This window comes from Oncorhynchus keta, chromosome 19, assembly GCF_023373465.1.
Source record: "Oncorhynchus keta strain PuntledgeMale-10-30-2019 chromosome 19, Oket_V2, whole genome shotgun sequence".
In the NCBI taxonomy this organism is placed as follows: Eukaryota; Metazoa; Chordata; class Actinopteri; order Salmoniformes; family Salmonidae; genus Oncorhynchus; species Oncorhynchus keta.
Genome location: NC_068439.1, coordinates 65,883,631 through 65,909,073, shown reverse-complemented (window position 1 = coordinate 65,909,073; position 25,443 = coordinate 65,883,631). Strand labels below are relative to the sequence as shown.

The window sequence follows — 25,443 nt, the reverse complement described above, 5'->3', positions numbered from 1 at the left end:
TGGCGTCGTGTCTCTCTGTGTGTCCCCTGCAGATGTGAGGCGGCTGCAGGCCATGGTGACCTCTGTGTTTGGCCTAGTAAAGTCTAGCCAGCACCAGCCACCTCAGTTTGTCCAAGTCCCCTTCCACCACTACAGCCAAGCCCTCCAGGCCACTATACAGGCCCATCAAAGGAAACATGGACGTCTCATGTCGGCACAAGCAAAACAGAACACAATATTCTCCTTTGGGAAAAATGTGTTCCCTTTGATTTTCTATTATTGTTGTTTTTAATGTATTTTATTGTGTATACATGAGAACATTACACACTAAATAGGAGCAATTACACATTTATTTACAAAAAGTTTAGTGGTCATTTCAGAAGCAGTATAACATACAGTATACAACATCAAATGGAACATCTTTCCAGTCATATTCACAGTATCAAGAACAACATAAGGGCAGGTAGAGTGTATAAAATACAGTACATATCTGAAATAATGTTATTCATGTTTTTTAAATTGAAATGATCAGACATACATTGCATTATTCAAATCTGATCCCGCCATCGAAAGTACCTTTTGAGAACTACACATGTTAATGTTATTAGGAAGCAACCTGGAATGCTAGCTTAGGACCACAGCTTGAGAACCGGTTCTACCAAAACACATCTACCCAACACATATTCATATGAACACAATTTTAGCTAGCAGGGTTGAGGTCAATCCCATTTAAATTCTAGTCCATTAAGAAAGTAAACCAAATTCCAATCCCAATTCTTCCCAATTGAAAAGCATTGAAGAGAATTGGAATGTCAGGGTACTTTCTGAATGGACTGAAACTGAAATAGAATAGAATTGACCCTGGTAGTTTGGGGAGGCCTATATGCTACGTTTTAGTTATCTTACGATAGAGAATAAGCAGAGTAAAGAAAATCCTATTAGTATTTAAATTATGTCATAAATGTCTATCATTGAATGTAAAAACATTGTCTTTGTCATTTTTAGAGCAATCCATTACAATATACTGTTTCCTCAACTGTTGTTTTCTTGGTTTGGGGCATTTACTGTATTGATCAATACCACCACAGATTATAGTTCAGTGGCTCTCCTCAACTCCTCAAGCTCTTGGCAGTTGGACTTCCAGTAGCATACATGTCAATCAGGGGAGTGCTTTATCCCAAACAGTAAATACCCTGTACACATGTGGACCTAACACACCACAGGGCATACATTTCAGAGGAAGAGCCCTCATCTACTTAAACTGTATTCTAAACTACAGCACCAAAGGACAACTTTAACACTTCTGTAATACCTGTCCTGCTGGGTCCAGTTGTCAGCCTTAATGTTACCCACGTCCGTTATCCTTTAAAGGCCCAGTGCACTCAAAAACGTGATATTCATATGTTGTATATACACTCACTGGCCAGTTTATTAGGTACAACACCCCGTTCACAAAGATGCATCGCACCAATAGACAATTAGAAACGTGGCCGTGGCTTGCTATATAAAGCAGGCAGAAAGTCATCGAGGCGTTCAATTGAACGTTAGGATGGGAAATATTTGTGAGCTAAGGGACTTTGAGCATGGTATGATCATCAGTGTCAGGCGCACCGATTCCAGTATCTCAGAAATGGCCGGCCTCCTGGGCTTTTCACGCACGACAGTGTCTAGGGATTACCAAGAATGATGCGAAAAAACATCCAGTCAGCGGCAGTCCTATGGGCGAACACAGCTCGTTGATGAGAGAGGAGAATGGAGAAGGAGAATGGCAAGAATCGCGCAAGCAGACGGGCCACAAATAGGCAAATAACAGTGCAGTACAACAGTGGTGTGCAGAACGCCATCTCGGAACTCACAACTCGTCGATCATTGTCACGGATGGGCTATTGCAGCAGACGACCACATCAGGTTCCACGCCGATCAGCTAAAAACATAAAGTGGTTCCAGTGGACAATTGAGGAGTGGAAAAACATTGCCTGCTCTGACGAATCCCGGTTCCAGTTGCATCATGCGGATGGCAGAATCAGGATTTAGCATTAGCAGCATAAGTCCATGGACCAATCCTGTCTGGTGTCAACGGTACATGCTGGTGCCGGTGGTGTAATGGTGTGGTGAATGTTTTCCTGGCACACATTAGGACCCATGATACCAATTTAGCAATGTTTGAATGCCACATTTTGTAGAAACCACGCCACAAAGAATTCAGGCTTTTCTGGAAGCAAAGGTGGGGGTCCTTCCAGGTACTAGATGGGTGTACCTAATAAACTGGACAGTGAATGTATATTTCCACACTATGAGGTTGGAAAAAGTCTGTGAAATTGTAAAAATTATGATAATGCCCTTTTAGTGCAAGAGCCGTTTGAAAAGACCGCCTGAAATTTCAGCCTGTTTCAGTGGGATGGAGTGAGGCCTGCCTAGCGACCTCTCTGCAAATAACAGCTAGTTATCAGGTTACATATCCCTCCCATTAGGCTCGTGCAATCAGGCCCCTCACTCAGACCCGACAGTCTTATCAAAATTCATGCTTGAGAAATTGCCCTTTGCAAATAAGCTATTTTTGTTTGATTTTTACCATTTCAATAGAAAACAATTACAGTAAGGTACTTTATTTGTTACCCAGAAATTATTTGATATTGAGATAAAAATGGCTGCATTGGACATTTAAGACATGGCTGGCAGGGTGTGAGTATCCTATCTCTGGATGACCCACTTGATGACCCACTTTGCACTGGGGTTCAGCTCCAACAGGTCTTTCATATAGGTATCCTCATCCAGACAGCGCTCCTCTGTTCAGGAACAACACACAGCAAAGAACTTATCAGGTACTGTCTGACATATTGGGAAGGTGACGCTTTGAATATGGTCTGAATAGAGTCTACTGTAGGATGTTGTCATATCTAAAAAAAAATGTAAGTACCAGTCAATAGTTTGGACACACCTACTCATTCCAGGATTTCTTTATTTTGTTATTTTCTGCATTACAGAATAATAGTGAAGACATCAAAACTATGAAATAACACATATGGAATCGTGTTAAACAAGTCCAAATATATTTTACATTTGAGATTCTTCAAAGTAGCCACCCTTTGCCCTGATGACAGCTTTGCACGCTCTAGGCATTCTCTCAACCAACTTCATGAGGTAGTCAACTGGAATCCATTTCAATTAACAGGTGTGCCTTGTTAAAAGTTAATTTGTGGAATTTCTTTCCTTCTTAATGCATTTTAAGCCAACCAGTTGTGTTGTGACAAGGTAGGGATGGTATATAGATAGCCATTTTTGGTAAAAGACCAAGTCCATATTCTGGCAAGAACAGCTGAAATGAGCAAAGATAAATGACTGTCCATCATTACCTGCAGGTCAGTCATTTCAGAAAATTTCAAGAACTTTGAACGTTTCTTCAAGTGCAGTTGCAACAACCATCAAGCGGGATGGTGAAACTGGCTCTCATGAGGACCACCACAGGAAAGGAAGACCCAGAGTTACCTCTGCTGCAGAGGATAAGTTCATTACTTACCAGCTTCAGAAATTGCAGCCCAAATAAACGCTTCACAGAGTTTAATTAAGTAACAGGCGCATCTCAAAATCAACTGTTCAGAGGAGACTGCGTGAATCAGGCCTTCATGGTCGAATTGCTGCAAAGAAACCACTACTAAAGGACACCAAAACGAAGAAGAGACTTGCTTGGGTCAAGAAACACAAACAATGGACATTAAACCAGTGGAAATCTTGTTCCAACCTCCATGTATGTGTGAGAAGCAGAGCGGGTGAACGGATGATCTCCGCATGTGTGGTTCCCACCGTGAAGCATGGAGGAGGAGGTGTGATGGTGTGTGGGTGCTTTGCTGGTGACACTGTGCGATTTATTTATAATTCAAGGCACACTTAAACAGCATGGCTACAACAGCTGTCTGCAGTGATACGCCATCCCATCTGGTTTGAGCTTCGTGGGACTATCATTTGTTTTTCAACAGGACAATGACCCAACAAACCTCCAGGCTGTGTAAGGGCTATTTGACCAAGAAGGAGAGTGGTGGAGTGCTGCATCAGATGACCTGGCCTCCAGAAACACCCAAGCTCAACCCAATTGAGATGGTTTGGGATGAGTTGGACCGCAGAGTGAAGAAAAAGCAGCCAACAAGTGCTCATCATATGTGGGAACTCCTTCAAGACTGTTGGAAAAGCATTCCAGGTGAAGCTGGTTCAGAGAATGCCAAGAGTGTGCAAAGCTGTCATCAAGGCAATGGGTGGCTACTTTAAATAATCTAATATGTCAAATACATTTAGATTTGTTTAGCACTTTTTTGGTTACTACATGATTCCATAGTTTTGATGTCTTCACTATTTTTCTACAATGTAGAAAATAGTAAAAATAAAGAAAACCCCATGAATGAGTAGGTGTGTCCAAACTTTTGACTGGTACTGTATATTAATGCCACAGAATACAGTGCACAAAACATTAGGAACACCTTCCTAATATTGAGTTGCGCCCCCTTTTGCCCTCAGAACAGCTTCAATTCATCGGGGCAGGGACTCTGCAAGGTGTCAAAAAAGTTCCACAGGGATGCTGGTCCACGTTGACTCTAATGCTTCCCATAGTTGTGTCAAGTTGGCTGGATGTCCTTTGGGTGGTGGACCATTCTTGATACACACAGGAAACTGTTGAGCGGGAAAAATCCAGCAGCGTTGCAGTTCTTGACACAAACCTGTGCGTCTGGCACCTACTACCATACCCCATTCAAAAGGCACTTAAATATTTTGTCTTTCCCATTCACCCCTGAATGGCACACATACTCAATCCATGTCACAATTGCCTACAAGCTTAAAAATCCTTCTCTAACCTGTCTCCTCCCCTTAATATACACAGATTGAAGTGGATTTAACAAGTGACATCAACAAGGGATCATAGCTTTCACCTGGGTTCACCTGGTCAGTCTGTACACTCAGTGTATTTGAGATGGTTTGTGTGTTGAATGACTGCACACCACCATGGAATACTTACTGATATTGCCCCCTATTTCATAAAGGCACAGGTCTTCTCTCTTCACAGACACAGAGCTAGAACACACAGATGACATAGTGAGGGATAAATAAAAACTCTGTTAGAAATATAGAGAGTGACATTCCAATACAATGTCAGAGCTATGACATTTTAGTTTTATGTAACAGATGTCGGGAAATCTGAGCCATGCCATGCAGTGTCACTCAACTGAGTTGGAGCATAAATAACAGTCTCCATAGTCTCAGTCATACCGCACACAGGGTGTAAATGTGTCTGTACTGTAATTTAGCTGGACTCAGAATGCAATCCTTTTGTGTATGACGGGCTTGACAGTAGTTCCCCAGGGAGGACGTGGACAGGGGAGAGGGAGGGGTGTTGGTCTCACCTCTTCTGGCTGAGGAAGTGACTGAGGACGTCAGACGCCTGCAGCTCTTCAGTCAACTGGACAGCCATGGAGACCTTAGAGAACTGAGGGGCCTGGACCCTGATGAAGCCCTGAGAACTACTGTCCGCCTAAGGATAGACAACAGACACGTCTCCGCTAACCATCATAATAGTGTACACACTATAGTGTAGCTACTGTACTTCATACTACACCAATACAAACTGTACAGCAGCTATATTCTTGTACAACATATCAAGCGTTTCTTGAAAATTGCACTTCAATATCAATATACTTTGAAGGTATTCAAATTCTATGCTAAATTATACAATTGTGTCATAAATCCATATTCTTCATTATTAAGTAATTTTTCAAACAAAAACATTACAGTTCTACATATGTCCACTAGGCGTCACAGGGGAGCCATTCCCTTTTAACTCAGTTGAACCAGGAAGTGCAGAAGGCATTTGAGTTGAGTCATTCACATATTATCCTCGTGATTCACTCAGGAGCATGGGTGTTCCCTCAGCCATAACTGCTTTTCAGTTACCATACACAGGTGCTAGAAAGACGGCCTCCTTTGTTTTCTGCTGCTCTCACCTCTGAGGGGGGTTTCTCCTGTTTTTCGGGTTTCTCTCGGTCATAAGCAATCTTCTTTAAGAGTTTCCTCATGGCACGCTCTTTGCTAATTTTCTTCTGGTTCTCCGTGTTTTGTTTCCTGACTTGGTTCATTATGAATTTAGGAATCTGAAGTGAAAAATGTATAATAACATTACAAATATGATACCAAAGTGTAATTTCAACTACAGTAGGCTACATACAACTAAGTATCTATGTCAAAAAGGTAGAAGACTAGAGCGTACCGTCCAGAGCAGGTTTTGGTATCGGATGAGCAGTCGGACGATGTTGGCGGTCTCTGTGGCCATGGATAATTCCTGCTGCATACTGATCTTGTTGCGGAAGCCTTTAAACATGAATATGTTTGGAGCCATCACCACGGCAACGTTGTTCAAGGTCATCTTGTTCTGCTCTTTGTGGTCTATGACCCTCTGAAGGAACTCCATCAGCGCCTGAACCCATCATAAGATACATTATATTGTGTCCAACAGACACCATGAGTCTACACTGTATTGGCTAGAAAACTAGCACAGAGAAAGCAGTTCTATCTACCTTCAGTACATCACGGCTGGACTCTGGAAGTAGCAGAACCACTAAGTTGAGAGCCTGCAGCTGTTGCGTCTTAGTGGGCAGTTCTGTAAAGCAAGCAAGCAAATCACATCCACAATGGATTGGTTTACTAACCCATAACTCAACATATGATAAAACTCAATGTGAATCAAGCTACATTTGTGAACGGGTATACCCCAGGAGGTTGGTGGCACCTTAATTGGGGAAAATGGGCTCGTGGTAATTGCTGGAGCGTAATTAGTTGGTCCATCCAACATGCAGGTGTTTGAAACCATTCTATTTGTGCCGTTCCGGCTATTATTATGAGCCGTTCTTCTCTCAGCAGCCTCCCGTGCAGTATACATATAGTGCACCATTGTGAGAAAGTGTGTAGCATAAGGAGAGTCTGGTACATAATGTAGTGCAGGATATAATGGGACTGACTGAGCACTGCCATGAAAGCAATGAGGTACTCCACAGTGAGCAGTGGGTGGGGCAGCTCCCGAATGAAGAGCTTGAGCAGGCTGGCTGCATCGTGCTGCTTCAGACTCTCCCATGAGAACAGGCCCTCATAGAACTTCCCCTCCAGCTCCACATGCACCGCCTGCCAGCAGGACACATATGTTAATATACACACATACATTGTAGGCTTCATCACATAGGCCTACAGTACAACACTAATCATAAATTCCACACAGTCTGTCACCACACCAGCCCCTCCGTTAGCCAAATGTTAATTTCTCTATTCAAACATTATGCTGATTTTACAGCATGCAAATCCTTGCCCAGACACCGTATAGGCATAAACCATAAACCAACTATCAACAATGATGAACAATGACCTTGACTCTTGTGGCTGATCCGGGTATCCGTAGAAGCCACTCTGTGTCCAGACCTTCCTCCTCTATGTGAAAGATCAGCTGGAAACAATAGAACACTCTTATAAGCTTTAACCACCAAATCAACAGCACACATGAGAATACCATCACCACTACAGCAAGATTTCTACCTCAGGGCACACATTTAGACATACCGTAGGATTAAAGTGAACCAGGATCAGATTACAGTGCACCAGGATCCCTAACTGTGTTACTGAGAGATTGTGCTGCTCACCCTCTGCAGTATGATTGGCACCTTGGTCCCTGGCTGTCTCCTCTGGTCCTGCTCCAATAGGGCGGCCAGGGGAACTCCAAACAGGCCAGACTCTAGAACACAGACACAACAAACATAATTTCCTCAGAGCTTTCTGAGACTAAGGGTGCTTTCACACCAAATTGGTTTGTAGTGTTTTTTCCAAACCCTGGCGTGTTTTCCCCCTTAGTTTGGTTCGTTTGGACAGGTGTGAACACTCTATCCGCACTCGGGAGCGCACTAAACAATACACCATGGTTCGCTCAAAATTGTGGTCCATTCGTACCATGGTGCGTTTCGCTACAGGTGGGAACACAGTCCGGACCAAATACAGGGAAAGAACCACAGGTATTATTGGTTACTTGAATGCGAGCATTGGATTAAATAACTTCATATACCTGAAACATTATGTGAGTGGCAGAGCATTTATGATTATCGTGTCGTTTCCTCCCATATGTTGTTGGAAAACCAAAGTGAAAGTACTAGGCCTATGAAGTTTGGGACACACAAGTTATGCTTCTTGATTATCGTAGATGGATTTAACGTGAGCATTTTTCTCCAATAAACAAGTTACCTGCATGACCACATGTTTAGGCATTTTAGTTTGCTTGACATTTGGCAATGTGAAACCAACCGGACCAAATGAATAAAATGTAACAAATAATTAAACTCTGAATCGAACTATAGCTCAAAATGGGATAGTTAATAGGATAGTTATTAGGGCACTTAGATATACTGTTATATAGTACTTCCATGCTAACAGTTGTAGCATACTGGCTCACCTTTGACCTTGAGTTTGACTGCTTTGTGGGCCTTGAGGTCGATGCCTGCCGTGTCAAACAGAGCGGTCATCTCTATCAGTACCAGGCGGTGCACCTTCTTCATATCCTGAGGGGACAGGTCCCCCATCTTGGTCAGCCCAGTCTTGTCTCTGCTTAGCTTGAAGTTCTGTCACACAGAGAAGAGAGAAGCAGAGGTGAACATAGGCAAGTTAGCAAACCCAACATAATTTGAGTATCTGTGGTTATACTTTAATGTCACCACCAGGTGTCCCTAGAGCCAGAGACTAAAATGCACAAGTAGGCTAGAATAGTTTGGACTGTGAAATGTATTAGACAAAAAGTACTCAAAGGTTCTGATTGATCATCTGTGCAAACGGCAGCATTCAATGTCATATAAAACTTACACTAGTACACAAGCAGGGGGGGGGATATAAGAAACAAGACATAAGAAAGCTCAGGATTTGTGTTGTTGTTGTTGTTGACATTTCTTTGGGCAAAAAACTACTTCCATAGTTCCATTCATTTTTTAAACCAATACCGGGTTACATTCAGACGATTCCCGTGACGCCTGTGAGGGTAGGAGAACAAACGGAGAACACTGTCGTGTTCCTGAGAGTTCATTATTTTGAAGCCCAAACGGTTCGGATGCTACAAACAGAAGTTGGCACATCTGCGGTACAGACTTCAGATGAGGCCCCTGGGGCCCATGGGAGTCATGGGCAAAACGGAGAACACCATCGTGTTCGTGAGTCTCCTCTTTCCATACAGTGGTCATATTAGTTGGGATGCTACATTAGTTTTCGTGAGAGGAACGATTTTCAGGATGTCTCTTGGTCTGGCAAACACCGCTGTAGCTCTGCCACTTTCTACCACGGATGCGTAAGGCCAACATACTATGCCTTCAGGAAGTATTTTTCCACATTTTGGTGTGCTCCATCCTGAATTTAAAATATATATTTTTTTGTCACTGGACTACACATAATACCCTATAATGTTAAAGTGCAATTATGTTCTGTTCAGAAATGTTTACAAATTCATTTTAAAAAAAATTAAAAATACATTAATAAAAAATTTCAATAAATATCTTAATTCAATAAGCATGCATCCTTTTACTTATCACAATCTTAAATGAGTTCAGGAGTAAACATTCGCTTAACAAGTCACAGAATGAGTTGCATGGACTCATTCTGTGTGTAATAATAGTGCTTAACCTGATTTTTGAATGACTACCTCTTCTCTGTCCCTCACATATACAATTATCTGTCAGGTCCCTCAGTCGAGCAGTGAATTTCAAACACAGATTTAACCACAAAGACCACGGAGGTTTTGCAATGCCACAAAAAGAAGGGCACATATTGGCAGATAAAATAAATAGACACTGACTATCCCTTTGAGCATGGTGAAGTTATTAATTACACTTTGGATGGTGTATCAATACAAAGTGTTATGTTTGGGGAAAATCCCAAAATATCTTCATATCTTCAAGCATAGTGGTGGCTGCATCATGTTATGGGTATGCTTGTAATCATTAAGGATTGGGGAGTTTCAGGATAAAAAAAAAAGAATGTAGTAAGCACTGGCAAAATCCCAGAGGAAAACCTGGTTCAGTCTGCTTTCCACCAGACACTGGGAGATGAATTTACCTTTCAGCAGGACAATAACCTAAAACACAAGGCCAAATCTACACAAGTTGTTTACTAAGAAGACAGTGAATGTTTCTGAGTGGCTGAGTTACAGTTTTGACTTAAATCTACTTGAAAATCTATGGCAAGACCTGAAAGTGGTTGTCTAGCAATGATCAACAACCATTTGATAGAGCTTGAAGAATTTTGAAAAGAATAATCAGCAAATGTTGCACAATCCATGTGTGGAAAGCTCTTAGAGTGTAATCAATGCCAAATGTGTTTCTACAAATTATTGACTCAGGGGTGTGAATACTTATGTAAATGAGATATCTATATATTTCATTTTCAATAAATGTAATTTTTGAATATAAATTTGTTTTCACTTTGAGATTATGGGGTACTGTGTGTAGATAGTTGAGAAAAAATATATTTAATACATTTTGAATTCAGGCTGTATACAACAAAATGTGAAATAAATCAAGGAGTATGAATACTTTCTGATGGCACTGTAGGCGAATGCGGTGGATTGAGACGCAGCCCAAACAAAAACATGTATATCTCTAGTTTAAACAGACGGAATTCAACGGGAATTGTTTATTATGTTAATTATACTGAACAAAAATATAAATGCAATATGCAACAACATCAAAGATTTCACAACGTTGAGATCAACAAACCACTCACCCACATGATGCCACACACATGGTCTGCGGTTGTGAGGGCGGTTGGACGTACTGTCAAATACTCTAAAACGACGTTGGAGACGGCTTATGGTTGAGAAATTGACATCAAATCATCTGGCAACAGCTCTGGTGGACATTCCTGCAGTCAGCACGCCAATTGCACGATCCCTCAACTTGAGATATCTTTAGCATTGTGTTGTGTGACAAAACTGCACATTTTAGAGTGGCCTTTTATTGTCCCCATTACAGGATGCACCGGTGTAATGATCATGCTGTTTAATCAGGTTATTGATTACCACACCTGTCAGGTGGATGGACTATCTTGGCAAAGGAGAAATGCTCACTAACAGGGATGTAAACAAACGTGTGCACAAAATATGAGAGAAATAAGCTTTTTGTGCATACGGAACTTTTCTGGGATCTTTTATTTCAGCTGGGACCAACACTTTACATGTTGTGTGTATATTTTTGACGAGTGACACTTCCTGTTTCGACATGTAAACTTTACTCCAGCTGAGAGGCTCAGTCAATCTGTGTGGTGGTGTTAATGTTTACTCACAGGTAGCTTATCGTCTGTGTCCGTCAGAGCCTCACTGCTGGCCTTTGAGTCCTCCTTATAGCTGAGGGCCTGATCAGAGAAGGACAGCTCTAGGTTGATGTCAGTCTCAGGTTCAGACACACTCTGCTCAGAAGGGCCAGCCCCATTCCCCTGCCCCACCACCTGACCTGTACACACACGCCCAAGCACACACACAAACACCAGTGTGAATCTGAGCCATGGACATGCCAAACGTTGTCAATAAGCTAGATTGAATTCACTATTGATAAGACTTAAAAAGAGTAATTCATTATAATATCATTTGAATTGTTATGCTGCTATTTGGCGAATGCATTTGGCAGGACAAAAAAACAGCCTTCATTGAGGGGAGGCTATAACTGGTGTTTAATCAAATGAAAAACAAGCCATCTGTTTTTAAAAACAACAACATTTCTAAATAGGATGGGGTCAGAAGCATGATATCATAGATCACATCACCTGTTGAATGGCACTGTGTGTACACGTAGGCCTAAATGTCTTTACGCATTACATTTATACGTCTTTACAAAATACTACGCTCCTGTCAACTGTGTGCACACGTAGGCCTAAATGTCTTTACGCATTACATTTATACGTCTTTACAAAATACTACGCTCCTGTCAACTGTGTGCACACGTAGGCCTAAATGTCTTTACGCATTACATTTATACGTCTTTACAAAATACTACGCTCCTGTCAACTGTGTGCACACGTAGGCCTAAATGTCTTTACGCATTACATTTATACGTCTTTACAAAATACTACGCTCCTGTCAACTGTGTGCACACGTAGGCCTAAATGTCTTTACGCATTACATTTATACGTCTTTACAAAATACTACGCTCCTGTCAACTGTGTGCACACGTAGGCCTAAATGTCTTTACGCATTACATTTATACGTCTTTACAAAATTTATCAACTGTCTTTACAAAATACTACGCTCCTGTCAACTGTGTGCACACGTAGGCCTAAATGTCTTTACGCATTACATTTATACGTCTTTACAAAATACTACGCTCCTGTCAACTGTGTGCACACGTAGGCCTAAATGTCTTTACGCATTACATTTATACGTCTTTACAAAATACTACGCTCCTGTCAACTGTGTGCACACGTAGGCCTAAATGTCTTTACGCATTACATTTATACGTCTTTACAAAATACTACGCTCCTGTCAACTGTGTGCACACGTAGGCCTAAATGTCTTTACGCATTACATTTATACGTCTTTACAAAATACTACGCTCCTGTCAACTGTGTGCACACGTAGGCCTAAATGTCTTTACGCATTACATTTATACGTCTTTACAAAATACTACGCTCCTGTCAACTGTGTGCACACGTAGGCCTAAATGTCTTTACGCATTACATTTATACGTCTTTACAAAATACTACGCTCCTGTCAACTGTGTGCACACGTAGGCCTAAATGTCTTTACGCATTACATTTATACGTCTTTACAAAATACTACGCTCCTGTCAACTGTGTGCACACGTAGGCCTAAATGTCTTTACGCATTACATTTATACGTCTTTACAAAATACTACGCTCCTGTCAACTGTGTGCACACGTAGGCCTAAATGTCTTTACGCATTACATTTATACGTCTTTACAAAATACTACGCTCCTGTCAACTGTGTGCACACGTAGGCCTAAATGTCTTTACGCATTACATTTATACGTCTTTACAAAATACTACGCTCCTGTCAACTGTGTGCACACGTAGGCCTAAATGTCTTTACGCATTACATTTATACGTCTTTACAAAATACTACGCTCCTGTCAACTGTGTGCACACGTAGGCCTAAATGTCTTTACGCATTACATTTATACGTCTTTACAAAATACTACGCTCCTGTCAACTGTGTGCACACGTAGGCCTAAATGTCTTTACGCATTACATTTATACGTCTTTACAAAATACTACGCTCCTGTCAACTGTGTGCACACGTAGGCCTAAATGTCTTTACGCATTACATTTATACGTCTTTACAAAATACTACGCTCCTGTCAACTGTGTGCACACGTAGGCCTAAATGTCTTTACGCATTACATTTATACGTCTTTACAAAATACTACGCTCCTGTCAACTGTGTGCACACGTAGGCCTAAATGTCTTTACGCATTACATTTATACGTCTTTACAAAATACTACGCTCCTGTCAACTGTGTGCACACGTAGGCCTAAATGTCTTTACGCATTACATTTATACGTCTTTACAAAATACTACGCTCCTGTCAACTGTGTGCACACGTAGGCCTAAATGTCTTTACGCATTACATTTATACGTCTTTACAAAATACTACGCTCCTGTCAACTGTGTGCACACGTAGGCCTAAATGTCTTTACGCATTACATTTATACGTCTTTACAAAATACTACGCTCCTGTCAACTGTGTGCACACGTAGGCCTAAATGTCTTTACGCATTACATTTATACGTCTTTACAAAATACTACGCTCCTGTCAACTGTGTGCACACGTAGGCCTAAATGTCTTTACGCATTACATTTATACGTCTTTACAAAATACTACGCTCCTGTCAACTGTGTGCACACGTAGGCCTAAATGTCTTTACGCATTACATTTATACGTCTTTACAAAATACTACGCTCCTGTCAACTGTGTGCACACGTAGGCCTAAATGTCTTTACGCATTACATTTATACGTCTTTACAAAATACTAAGCTCCTGTCAACTGTGTGCACACGTAGGCCTAAATGTCTTTACGCATTACATTTATACGTCTTTACAAAATACTACGCTCCTGTCAACTGTGTGCACACGTAGGCCTAAATGTCTTTACGCATTACATTTATACGTCTTTACAAAATACTACGCTCCTGTCAACTGTGTGCACACGTAGGCCTAAATGTCTTTACGCATTACATTTATACGTCTTTACAAAATACTACGCTCCTGTCAACTGTGTGCACACGTAGGCCTAAATGTCTTTACGCATTACATTTATACGTCTTTACAAAATACTACGCTCCTGTCAACTGTGTGCACACGTAGGCCTAAATGTCTTTACGCATTACATTTATACGTCTTTACAAAATACTACGCTCCTGTCAACTGTGTGCACACGTAGGCCTAAATGTCTTTACGCATTACATTTATACGTCTTTACAAAATACTACGCTCCTGTCAATTGTATCGTTGCCTATGTGCGAGGCACATTCTCAAAATGATCTGCCGTTGTTATGGCATTATAGGACTGAATAGTTTGGAGGATCACGTCTTTGGTAATCGGATGAGGGGTACTCTTTGAAAATGGAGAAGGATAGCCTACTTGAACAAGCAAATTGAATTGTGAATCATGAAAAAGCATGAGGGCAAAAACCTCCAAAATATTTCAAGGCACTCTCAGTAGACCATTTAAGACCCCTTTACTCAAAACTTGGCTAATGGAGTGGCAGGTAGCCTAGTTAGACCGTTGGGTCAGTAACCGAAAGGTCTCTGGTTCGAATACCCAGAGCCGACAAGGATAAAAATCTGTCTATGTGTCCTTGAGCAAAGCATTTAACCTTCATTTGCTCCGAACAACTATGACTGACACCCGTAAAACAACACATTTCACAGCACCTATCTGGTGTATGTAACAATACAACATAATAAAAAGATGCACCTATGTGAAACCAGCCTTGATTAAAGGGATATTTTGGGATTTTGGCAATGAGTCCCTTTATCTACTTCCCCAGGGTCAGGTGAACTTGTGGATGACTGGACGTCTATGATTATCTACTAGCCTGCTAGCAGATACCCATAGACTTCCAATCATTGTGCAAATTCTAGTTAGCATTGGCTAGTGAAACTACCTCTAAATGGTATCCACGAGTTCATCTGACTCTGGGGAATTAGATAAAGGGCCTTATTGCCTCAAACGAAATGGGGAGGAAACCAATAGTTTTTTATGTTTCGAAAATACGAGATTCACCAGCATAAAAGGCACACCTCTCTTTCAATGGGCACTGAGAGTCACGGCAGGACAGGCTGCGCTGCCTCTCTCAAAATCAATGCCATTATCAACTGCATTACCGTTAAGACCTGCTTTTTGGGGGTCTTAAAACTTCCCTTTAGTGCTACATGAAATGTTTGATTTTAAGGACACACCTCAAATGTTGCCAGTGTGCCAGTTTTTACATGATGAAATTGACCCTTGCTCCTACTAGAACTTGTGGTACATACCATCTGTCGTAATATTCATTTTTCTGTTTTCTGTTTTTTTCTCTGTTGACTTTGCTTCATCCTCCTGCAACATAATACAGAACAAAAACAGGCTCATCAGAATTCAATATAGCTTATTTTGCACAATTAATGAATCAAACAAGTTCATGTAACTGCTGATATTGTAGAAAGTCGATATGTTTCTATTACCAATTGTGAACAGACTAAAGACAAGAATCTCATTAGGATAAGATATCCAGTTACCTATTACCTCACATTCTGGTGTCCATTAACAGACAATCTCCATGTGATTAGTAATGATGTTAACTGACTGTGGTACACAAGTCAATGGGTTCTTTCTGCAGTGAAGCATCTCAGGCATGACTGAGTTCTAAAACCAGGTTGGAGCGTGTTAACAGGACTTGTGGTAGGCTGACCTTTGACTCCAGTGTGCCTGGGAGTTTGAAGATGTCTCTGACGTCAGGTATGTGGTGCTGCTTGTTCCTCTTCCTGATGGTTTCAAAACGTTTCTCTACGGCTGCAGCCTGTGTGCGCGTCAGTGTGAACAACAGCCCCATCATGTCCTCGGGGTCAGACGCCGACTCGTCAAACAGAGGGGCCAACCCTGCCTCAGTCAGCCATGCCTTCTCCTGTTCCCCCTCTACAGACAGACAGATTGCCAAGTTCAGTTAGGTTGATGATACACCAAAAGAGCTGTAGTATGTTCATGGTAAAGTCTAGGTCTAAAGACTGAATAATAAAGATACAAACTAATTCATAGATTATTTCTGTGTAATTACTATTATATTATGCAATTTCTCTGTACTGAGGAGTGGGAATATAAACAAACAAGGACATGAAAAAGGGAAGGATGTCTCACTCCTAACCCCTTACTCTAGGGGTTCCCAAACGTTTTTGTCCCACGACCCCATTTTGATAAAAAAATTCTCGCAACCCATGTGGACCATGTGTAATTAACAGCCAATGATATGACAATCAATTGAAAAAACATTCTAACAGTATTTCTGATTGTCTTCAACTCACAATCACATACTTTTAATGTGGGGCTAATTTGTCTGACGTAATGTGTCTTATCTCACCACCACTAATGAAATAGTTGTGCTTGATGACTGTTTTGTTGGAGCTTCTCAAAGTCAGGGGGCGCGGTCGACAGTAATCACGTCATCTCTGCGTTCACATTCAACCCGGATCGACATTTGGTTTTAAAGCAGACGAGAGCACTGAAACCAGCTTCACACAGATATGAGGTACGGGTACCATGAGTTTTAATCCTAAACGGGAGACAGCAGGATATTCCCTTTGAGTCAGGAACCAAAATTATTCCGTAGTGACACGTGAATGTGTTGTCTGCAGCATTCGGTCACATGACAGCTCGATCAGCTGTTCGCCTATCACTTAACGGCATGTCAACTGAGCCATTCAAACGGATTGGGAAGTAATCCCAAAGTGCTCTTCCAAGCGTTGGAGGTGAGCAGTGTTCACTCGTGTGGGACACTTACTGATGCTGTTTTCTGTTAGAAACATACACAGCTGAGGGAAGGTGGCATGGTTCGCTTTCGAAAAACTCTCGCCAATAAGAATTCTTTCCTCTGAATCCACTGATCATCTGTAGAACGTTTTCGTATTTCCCCTGCATGCTTGCGTTCAGTTCGTTCCCAAATACTGTATGTCTGTTACATAGGCAAGGAGACATTTCATTTTCATTACATCCATTGTGAATGACAGTTCCTCTCTCAATGCAAAAAATCCCCCAACATTAATTGCGAACTAAGGTAAATCCATGGGCATCTCGGCCCTCACAGCTAACGTTCATTTGGAGATCATAAACTGGGGATTTTGAGTCGTTCAGTCAGAGTTTCCTCTTGATTGTTCGCAATAGCATCAATTATTTGTTTAACAATGTAATCTGACAAAGGTATTGATGTGTTTGTGTGCCTCTGTCACTCCACACATTGTTTTCACCATATCAATTGCGGCCAGTAATATGAAAGTCTCTGCAATAGTGTGTGGTTTCATAGTGTAACAGGCCTAGCCATTCACTGTGGGAATAGTTCAAGTGCAACGGTCAAGTGCGGCATTTTCCTATGATCTAAGAGCGCTCTCTGGTTGAATTTAATCATTTTAATTTAGATTTTTAAGGTTAACCACATTCCAATGATTTTGAGATAGACTATATTATAATAATTTTTGGGGGGTTGTTGTTTTTCAGAATTTTGGGAATTCTCTCGCGACCCAATTTACATATCAGGTGACCCTTCGTTTGGGAACCGCTGCCTTAACCGGTCATACACCAACATTCTTGATATAAGAGATAACAGAAGGAAGTTCCTACGTTTAGTGCTTCAGACAAAACAATGCATTTTGACTTTATAAACAAACTTCTGCAGTCCTTTTTATAGACATTTCCTGACCCTGTAGGATCAAGCCAGGCTATTGTATTTTGTGGATGAAAGAAATCAGTTATCATTATGTCATTAGAACGGACCAGTATGTACTGCATGTGCTCTACTAAAAGAATCCTTTCAGACAGTGATCTAGGTAAATCACAGTCATATACTGTACCATAGAAATAGAATGAATTCATTATATTTCTAATGTACATAGTACATACTCACTGGCAGACTTACCGTTAGGCAGAAGAGGCAATTGCATCAAGTGGCCTCGTAAGCTGGGCATAATGAAAAAATATGTATTTATTATTATTTCTCCGCTAAAGCCCCCCTTGCTAAGCTCATCACTCTCATTCAATCTTGTTTCAGCAGGTTGGTCTAAAATGTTACTTTGAAGCAGCAGGGCATATAGTCCTTCCACTATAACAACCCCATCTCATCTCTAGTGTAGAGCTCCATACCATCAGGCAACTTCAGCTGCACCACCTCCTGTGGCTCTGCATCCCCCTTTCCCTCGCCGCTAAGGGTGATGTTCTCCACCTCTGTCCAGTATTCATCCATGAACAGCTCGTCCAGTGAGTCCCGGGAGTTACAGCAGTGGTATGGGGGCTTTCCTGAGGCATTTTTGGGCCGGCTCTGGACACTGTAGAGGCCGGTCCTGCGACTGAGGAAGAAAGAGGGACAAAGTACGAGGACTAGTTCAGTGTGAATTTTATTCGGGTTCAAGTGAGTTATAAATACTACAAGCCATATACCATACAACCATGTGTTGAATTTCCAATCTGAACTCTAATGAGAAAACCAACTGTGGTTGTCCGGTAAATATTTTTTAATTGCAACTCTGTGAATGCTGTGTTGTCACATATGGTTGTATTTTCCGCATAGAAGTTAGTTTAGCATGAACGTGAAGGGTTAACTAATTTCAGTCATTCAATGTAGAACTGTTTTCCTCTGACCGAGTCACACTAAAACAAGGAGTTCTGTGCACCCCTGCTGTTACCTGCTGTTAGCTGCTGTTAGCTGCTTGTTAGCTGGCCCAGGACCAGCCCCTATATGAACCTATTACAAAATGCCAAGTTAGTAGTTTAAAGCTGTAATCCATACTGGTGAAACAGCCACATCCGTTTGAGATATTAAAACAATTAAGTTACAGCAAACAGCGAACAGAGTATTTTTTTAAATTGCACATGCAATAAGCATTTCACTGTTGTATTCGGCGCACGTGACAAATAAACTTTGATTTAATTTGAACTGCATGTAGTTTTATTTCATATATATCTATATATTTTTTTTAATAACAACGACTGTGGGGCAGACAGTGGCGCTAATTTGCACTAATGCGGATTCCATCTTTAAGGTGATACAGCCCGACAGGATGCTCTCGATTGTGCATCTGTAGAAGTTTGTGAGTGCTCTTGGAGACAAGCCGAATTTCTTCAGCCTCCTGAGGTTGAAGAGGCGCTGCGGCGCCTTCTACACAACGCTGTCTGTGTGGGTGGACCAATTCAGTTTGGTAACTTAAGACTTACTACCCTCTCCACTACTGTCCCGTCGATGTGGATAGGGGGGTGCTCCATCTACTGTTTCCTGAAGTCCACGATCATCTCCTTTGTTTTGTTGACGTTGAGTGTGAGGTTATTTTCCTGACACCACACTCCCGAGGGCCCTCACCTCCTCCCTGTAGGCAGTCTCGTCGTTGTTGGTAATCAAGCCTACCACTGTAGTGTCGTCCGCAAACTTGATGATTGAGTTGGAGGCGTGCATGGCCACGCAGTCGTGGATGAACAGGGAGTACAGGAGAGGGCTCAGAACGCACCCTTGTGAGGCCCCAGTGTTGAGGATCAGCGGGGTGGAGATGTTGTTACCTACCCTCATCACCTGGGGGTGGCCCATCAGGAAGTCCAGTACCCAGTTGCACAGGGCGGGGTCGAGACCCAGGGTCTCGAGCTTGATGACGAGTTTGGAGGGTACTATAGTGTTAAATGCTGAGCTGTAGTCGATGAACAGCATTCTCACATAGGTATTCCTCTTGTCCAGATGGGTTAGGGCAGTGTGGTTGCGATTGCGTCATCTGTGGACCTATTGGGGCGGTAAGCAAATTGGAGTGGGTCTAGGGTGTCAGGTAGGGTAGAGGTGATATGGTCCTTGACTAGTCTCTCAAAGCACTTCATGATGACGGAAGTTAGTGTCACGGGGCGGAAGTCGTTTAACTTAGTTATCTTACCGTAGCTTTCTTGGGAACAGGAACAATGGTAGCCCTCTTGAAGCATGTGGGAACAGCAGACTGGGATAAGGATTGATTGAATATGTCCGTAAACACACCAGCCAGCTGGTCTGCGCATGCTCTGAGGACGCGGCTGGGGATGCCGTCTGGGCCTGCGAGGGTTAACACGTTTAAATGTTTTACTCACATCGGCTGCAGTGAAGGAGTGTCCAAAAGTTTTGGTAGCGGGCCGTGTCAGTGGCACTGTATTGTCCTCAAAGCGAGCAAAGAAGTTATTTAGTCTGTCTGGGAGCAAGACATCCTGGTCTGCGACGGGGCTGGTTTTCTTTTTGTAATCCGTGATTGACTGTAGACCCTGCCACATACCTCTTGTGTCTGAGCCGTTGAATTGCAACTCTACTTTGTCTCTATACTGACGCTTAGCTTGTTTGATTGCCTTGCGGAGGGAATATCTACACTGTTTGTATTCGGTCATGTTTCAGGTCACCTTGCCCTGGTTAAAATCAGTTGTTCGCGCTTTCAGTTTCGCGCGAATGCTGCCATCAATCCACGGTTTCTGGTTTGGGAATGTTTTAATAGACGCTGTGGGTACGACATCACCGATGCACTTTTTAATAAACTCGCTCACCGATTCAGCGTATTCGTCAATGTTGTTGTTGGACGCAATGCGGAACATATCCCAATCCACGTGATCGAAGCAGTCTTGAAGCGTGGAATCAGATTGGTCAGACCAGCGTTGAACAGACCTGAGCGCGGGAGCTTCCTGTTTTAGTCTCTGTCTATAGGCTGGAAACAAAAAAAATTGAGTACTTTGCCACCTCTGCTGAAAAAAATCCTAGGGGAAACACTGAAGAGGACTCCTGATGGGCATCAGAGAGCGGCTATCCTCCCCTCCCCCTATAATCTCTGGTGGTTGCACTTAAAGGGACGCCTAGAGTGGCGTTTTATCAACCCTCAGCAGTTTTACATTCCTTAATGACTGCTACTGCTTTATACACTCGATACTAAACACAGTTAATCTGGGTCATGCCAGGCTACACCTTGTCTTAAATGCAGCAGTCAGCAGTAAGGTGTGTTTTACACTACCAAGGTGTCAGCATGCAAGGAGAAATATGTGATGACCTCAATACAAATTAGCCAAGATAATTCCAGCTTAGTGTTCTTCATGGCTGTGAGGTATACAGTCTTTCTTGCAGTGAATTGTCATAAACAGGACGGAAGACAAATGAGCTGCAGGCCTTAAAGGCTGTTAGGTCTCACCTAAAGGTCTGTGGAGGTGGTCAAATGAGTATCAGCTCCCTCCTAACCACAGGACAGGATATCAGTAGTACCTGACATTTCTGGCCCTGGATAATTAACATACAGTACCTGCACAAATCTGAAATTCAGAGAGTGTTGGGGAAATGCTCTCACAAAGCAATTGCTCTGTCTATTTTCTTTCTAGCTTTCTTTGATATTTCCACCATGTTTCAATTGCTGTAATGTTTTTTATTCAAATGTTCAGCCGTGTAATTACCTTTTATGGGGAACAACCCAAAACACAGCCCACATATTTGGTTTAGTAGGGCATTTTAATAAACACAACAACCACCAGAAAATGCAGCGAGAAAGAGGAAAGTGTTACACTGTTAGTAGGTAAACCAAGTATACCAACAATGCAAACAGCGCCAATGTTATCCCACAGCCTGCCCCATTCCATTGAAAGGTCAGCTATTTTGCTGGCTCCAAGATTGACAAACTGCCAGTGCACAAGGACAAAAGGAGAAACAATTTAGTCTTTCTCTAGTGTTTTGCCTTGTCATTTTGCATACAGACACAAATCCGAGGAGCCATAGTAATACAGTCATACAGAAGATCTGAAAGTACAGGTCAGATTAGGGGCACACAGGTATACTGTCCCCACCGAGGCTTACTAAATATGAGACTGTGTGGTAAAAAAGTATTTCTACGTAGTGACAGAAAATGCATGCGTTTAGCATGGAAACTGGGAATTACAGTACTATCAATCACATGCACTAGCAATCAAGTTTCACTTAACTCATAATACATATTTCAAACATCCACTACTGTTAATACAAGGGCCTATGCCTGTTGGTTACTGCGACAACCCCAACAGAGACATGGAATGTTACTGCTGGGGTTCTATCTGTCTGGCCCCCCACTCTTCTGTAGTGTACACTCTCAAAGGACATCTCATTTCCAGAAGACTGGAGAATTGGCTGGGTTTACTACTGATAACATGTGTGGGGGGGGGCAAATACTGTAGTACCTAGTGAATGGATGCACCATGGAAACAGTGCCAAGGAATTGAGGCAAAGCTGAACTGGACAGACTGCATGGGAAAGCCCCCAGTGATGGGTTCTGGGAGGTTGTGTTTTCAGATACTGTATGTTCTTTTGTGTAAAAAATAATTGCTTGATTGTATTTCTTTGTATTCCTCAAATATAAAATATGTTGTTTTACTCCATTGTTTGTAAATTGTAAACAAACACTGTACACCTTCAAAACATGGTTAAAACTAGGGTTTCAAAGGGTCGGATACGTTTCGCGTAAATTTCCTGAATTTTTCCATGGGAAGTTAATAAGCCCGGGAATTTGGGGAATTTTGCTTAAATTCATCAAAAAAGTTAGCTTATAACAGTGAACCTTTTTTTTGTGGGATACACATAAGGCAATTGTAGGTCTTGTGGCATATTTTGGTTAAACTATCCCCAATTCAATGGAATTGCAACCCTCTGCATGCACAGTGTATTCTTCCATCCCATGTACAGCTGATTCTCAAGATGTTGCACACGAATGAGATGCTATTGAGCCCTCATTACTGAGCCAAGGACTACATGCTTTCTGGTAATTTTTTGCACTATTTGGCACTATCTGATGTGTGGAGACATTTCACTGAAGCTAATGTAGAAGGAAAAGCTGTGTACATTTGCAAATACTGTGCAAAATCAAAACAGGGCTCCGGGCAGCCGAGCGGAAATGGAGGAAAACTCGCCTCCCTGCGGACCTGGCATCCTTTCGCTCCCTCCTCTCTACATTTTCCTCTTCTGTCTCTGCTGCTAAAGCCACTTTCTACCACTCTAAATTCCAAGCTTCTGCCTCTAACCCTAGGAAGCTCTTTGCCACCTTCTCCTCCCTCCTGAATCCTCCTCCCCCCCCCCCCTCCTCCCTCTCTGCAGATGACTTCGTCAACCATTTTGAAAAGAAGGTCGACGACATCCGATCCTCGTTTGCTAAGTCAAACGACACCGCTGGTTCTGCTCACACTGCCCTACCCGGTGCTCTGACCTCTTTCTCCCCTCTCTCTCCAGATGAAATCTCGCGTCTTGTGACGGCCGGCCGCCCAACAACCTGCCCACTCGACCCTATCCCCTCCTCTCTTCTCCAGACTATTTCCGGAGACCTTCTCCCTTACCTCACCTCGCTCATCAACTCATCCCTGACCGCTGGCTACGTCCCTTCCGTCTTCAAGAGAGCGAGAGTTGCACCTCTTCTGAAAAAACCTACACTCGATCCCTCCGATGTCAACAACTACAGACCAGTATCCCTTCTTTCTTTTCTCTCCAAAACTCTTGAACGTGCCGTCCTTGGCCAGCTCTCCCGCTATCTCTCTCAGAATGACCTTCTTGATCCAAATCAGTCAGGTTTCAAGACTAGTCATTCAACTGAGACTGCTCTTCTCTGTATCACGGAGGCGCTCCGCACCGCTAAAGCTAACTCTCTCTCCTCTGCTCTCATCCTTCTAGACCTATCGGCTGCCTTCGATACTGTGAACCATCAGATCCTCCTCTCCACCCTCTCCGAGTTGGGCATCTCCGGCACAGCCCACGCTTGGATTGCGTCCTACCTGACAGGTCGCTCCTACCAGGTGGCGTGGCGAGAATCTGTCTCCTCACCACGCGCTCTCACCACTGGTGTCCCCTAGGGCTCTGTTCTAGGCCCTCTCCTATTCTCGCTATACACCAAGTCACTTGGCTCTGTCATAACCTCACATGGTCTCTCCTATCATTGCTATGCAGACGACACACAATTAATCTTCTCCTTTCCCCCTTCTGATGACCAGGTGGCGAATCGCATCTCTGCATGTCTGGCAGACATATCAGTGTGGATGACGGATCACCACCTCAAGCTGAACCTCGGCAAGACGGAGCTGCTCTTCCTCCCGGGGAAGGACTGCCCGTTCCATGATCTCGCCATCACGGTTGACAACTCCATTGTGTCCTCCTCCCAGAGCGCTAAGAACCTTGGCGTGATCCTGGACAACACCCTGTCGTTCTCAACTAACATCAAGGCGGTGGCCCGTTCCTGTAGGTTCATGCTCTACAACATCCGCAGAGTACGACCCTGCCTCACACAGGAAGCGGCGCAGGTCCTAATCCAGGCACTTGTCATCTCCCGTCTGGATTACTGCAACTCGCTGTTGGCTGGGCTCCCTGCCTGTGCCATTAAACCCCTACAACTCATCCAGAACGCCGCAGCCCGTCTGGTGTTCAACCTTCCCAAGTTCTCTCACGTCACCCCGCTCCTCCGCTCTCTCCACTGGCTTCCAGTTGAAGCTCGCATCCGCTACAAGACCATGGTGCTTGCCTACGGAGCTGTGAGGGGAACGGCACCTCAGTACCTCCAGGCTCTGATCAGGCCCTACACCCAAACAAGGGCACTGCGTTCATCCACCTCTGGCCTGCTCGCCTCCCTACCACTGAGGAAGTACAGTTCCCGCTCAGCCCAGTCAAAACTGTTCGCTGCTCTGGCCCCCAATGGTGGAACAAACTCCCTCACGACGCCAGGACAGCGGAGTCAATCACCACCTTCCGGAGACACCTGAAACCCCACCTCTTTAAGGAATACCTAGGATAGGATAAGTAATCCTTCTCACCCCCCCCCCCCTTTTAAGATTTAGATGCACTATTGTAAAGTGACTGTTCCACTGGATGTCATAAGGTGAATGCACCAATTTGTAAGTCGCTCTGGATAAGAGCGTCTGCTAAATGACTTAAATGTAAATGTAAATATGTGAAGAATGCAACAAAGATGCAGAATCATCTGGCCAAGTGCATAAAGTTCCCTCAGCGCTCACAACAAGCAACCTCTGACAAAAGTCCCTCTACTTTTATTTGAGGTGAAAATGATGAATAAGGCACCTTATCGATAGCAACAGCTCACGGTCCTCCTGGAATCAGAAGTAGTCAGAGAAATGCTGATGAATGTCTTGCTGTGTATGCAACTGGTTCACCTCTGATGCTCAGAGGCAATGTGTATTGGAAGAGTTCCCTCGCCCAGCACACACCCCTCCAATTAGACATGCTTTAT

The 25,443-nt window shown here is 43.0% G+C and overlaps 1 protein-coding gene across 2 annotated transcripts in view; it reads right to left on the bottom strand.

The window, feature by feature from the left end:
• Positions 1–261: 261 nt before the first annotated feature.
• LOC118398715 (rho GTPase-activating protein 18-like) overlaps positions 262–25,443 on the bottom strand; it is a 53,192-nt gene continuing 28,010 nt past the window's right edge. Inside the window, exons 1-15 of one of the 2 annotated variants that reach the window (XM_035794354.2) lie at positions 18,371–18,512; positions 18,147–18,187; positions 15,936–16,159; positions 15,520–15,583; positions 11,311–11,477; positions 8,444–8,609; positions 7,644–7,735; positions 7,373–7,450; positions 6,975–7,134; positions 6,534–6,616; positions 6,227–6,433; positions 5,964–6,110; positions 5,367–5,494; positions 4,982–5,037; positions 262–2,765 (exon numbers count right to left, since the gene is read on the bottom strand). In XM_035794354.2, coding sequence (XP_035650247.1) covers positions 2,671–2,765; positions 4,982–5,037; positions 5,367–5,494; positions 5,964–6,110; positions 6,227–6,433; positions 6,534–6,616; positions 6,975–7,134; positions 7,373–7,450; positions 7,644–7,735; positions 8,444–8,609; positions 11,311–11,477; positions 15,520–15,583; positions 15,936–16,159; positions 18,147–18,171 — 1,692 coding nt within the window. In that variant the 5' untranslated portion in view covers positions 18,172–18,187; positions 18,371–18,512 and the 3' untranslated portion in view covers positions 262–2,670. Of the gene's footprint in view, positions 2,766–4,981; positions 5,038–5,366; positions 5,495–5,963; positions 6,111–6,226; positions 6,434–6,533; positions 6,617–6,974; positions 7,135–7,372; positions 7,451–7,643; positions 7,736–8,443; positions 8,610–11,310; positions 11,478–15,519; positions 15,584–15,935; positions 16,160–18,146; positions 18,188–18,370; positions 18,574–25,443 lie in introns of those variants that run through there. The other variant, XM_035794352.2, reaches the window with a different exon arrangement.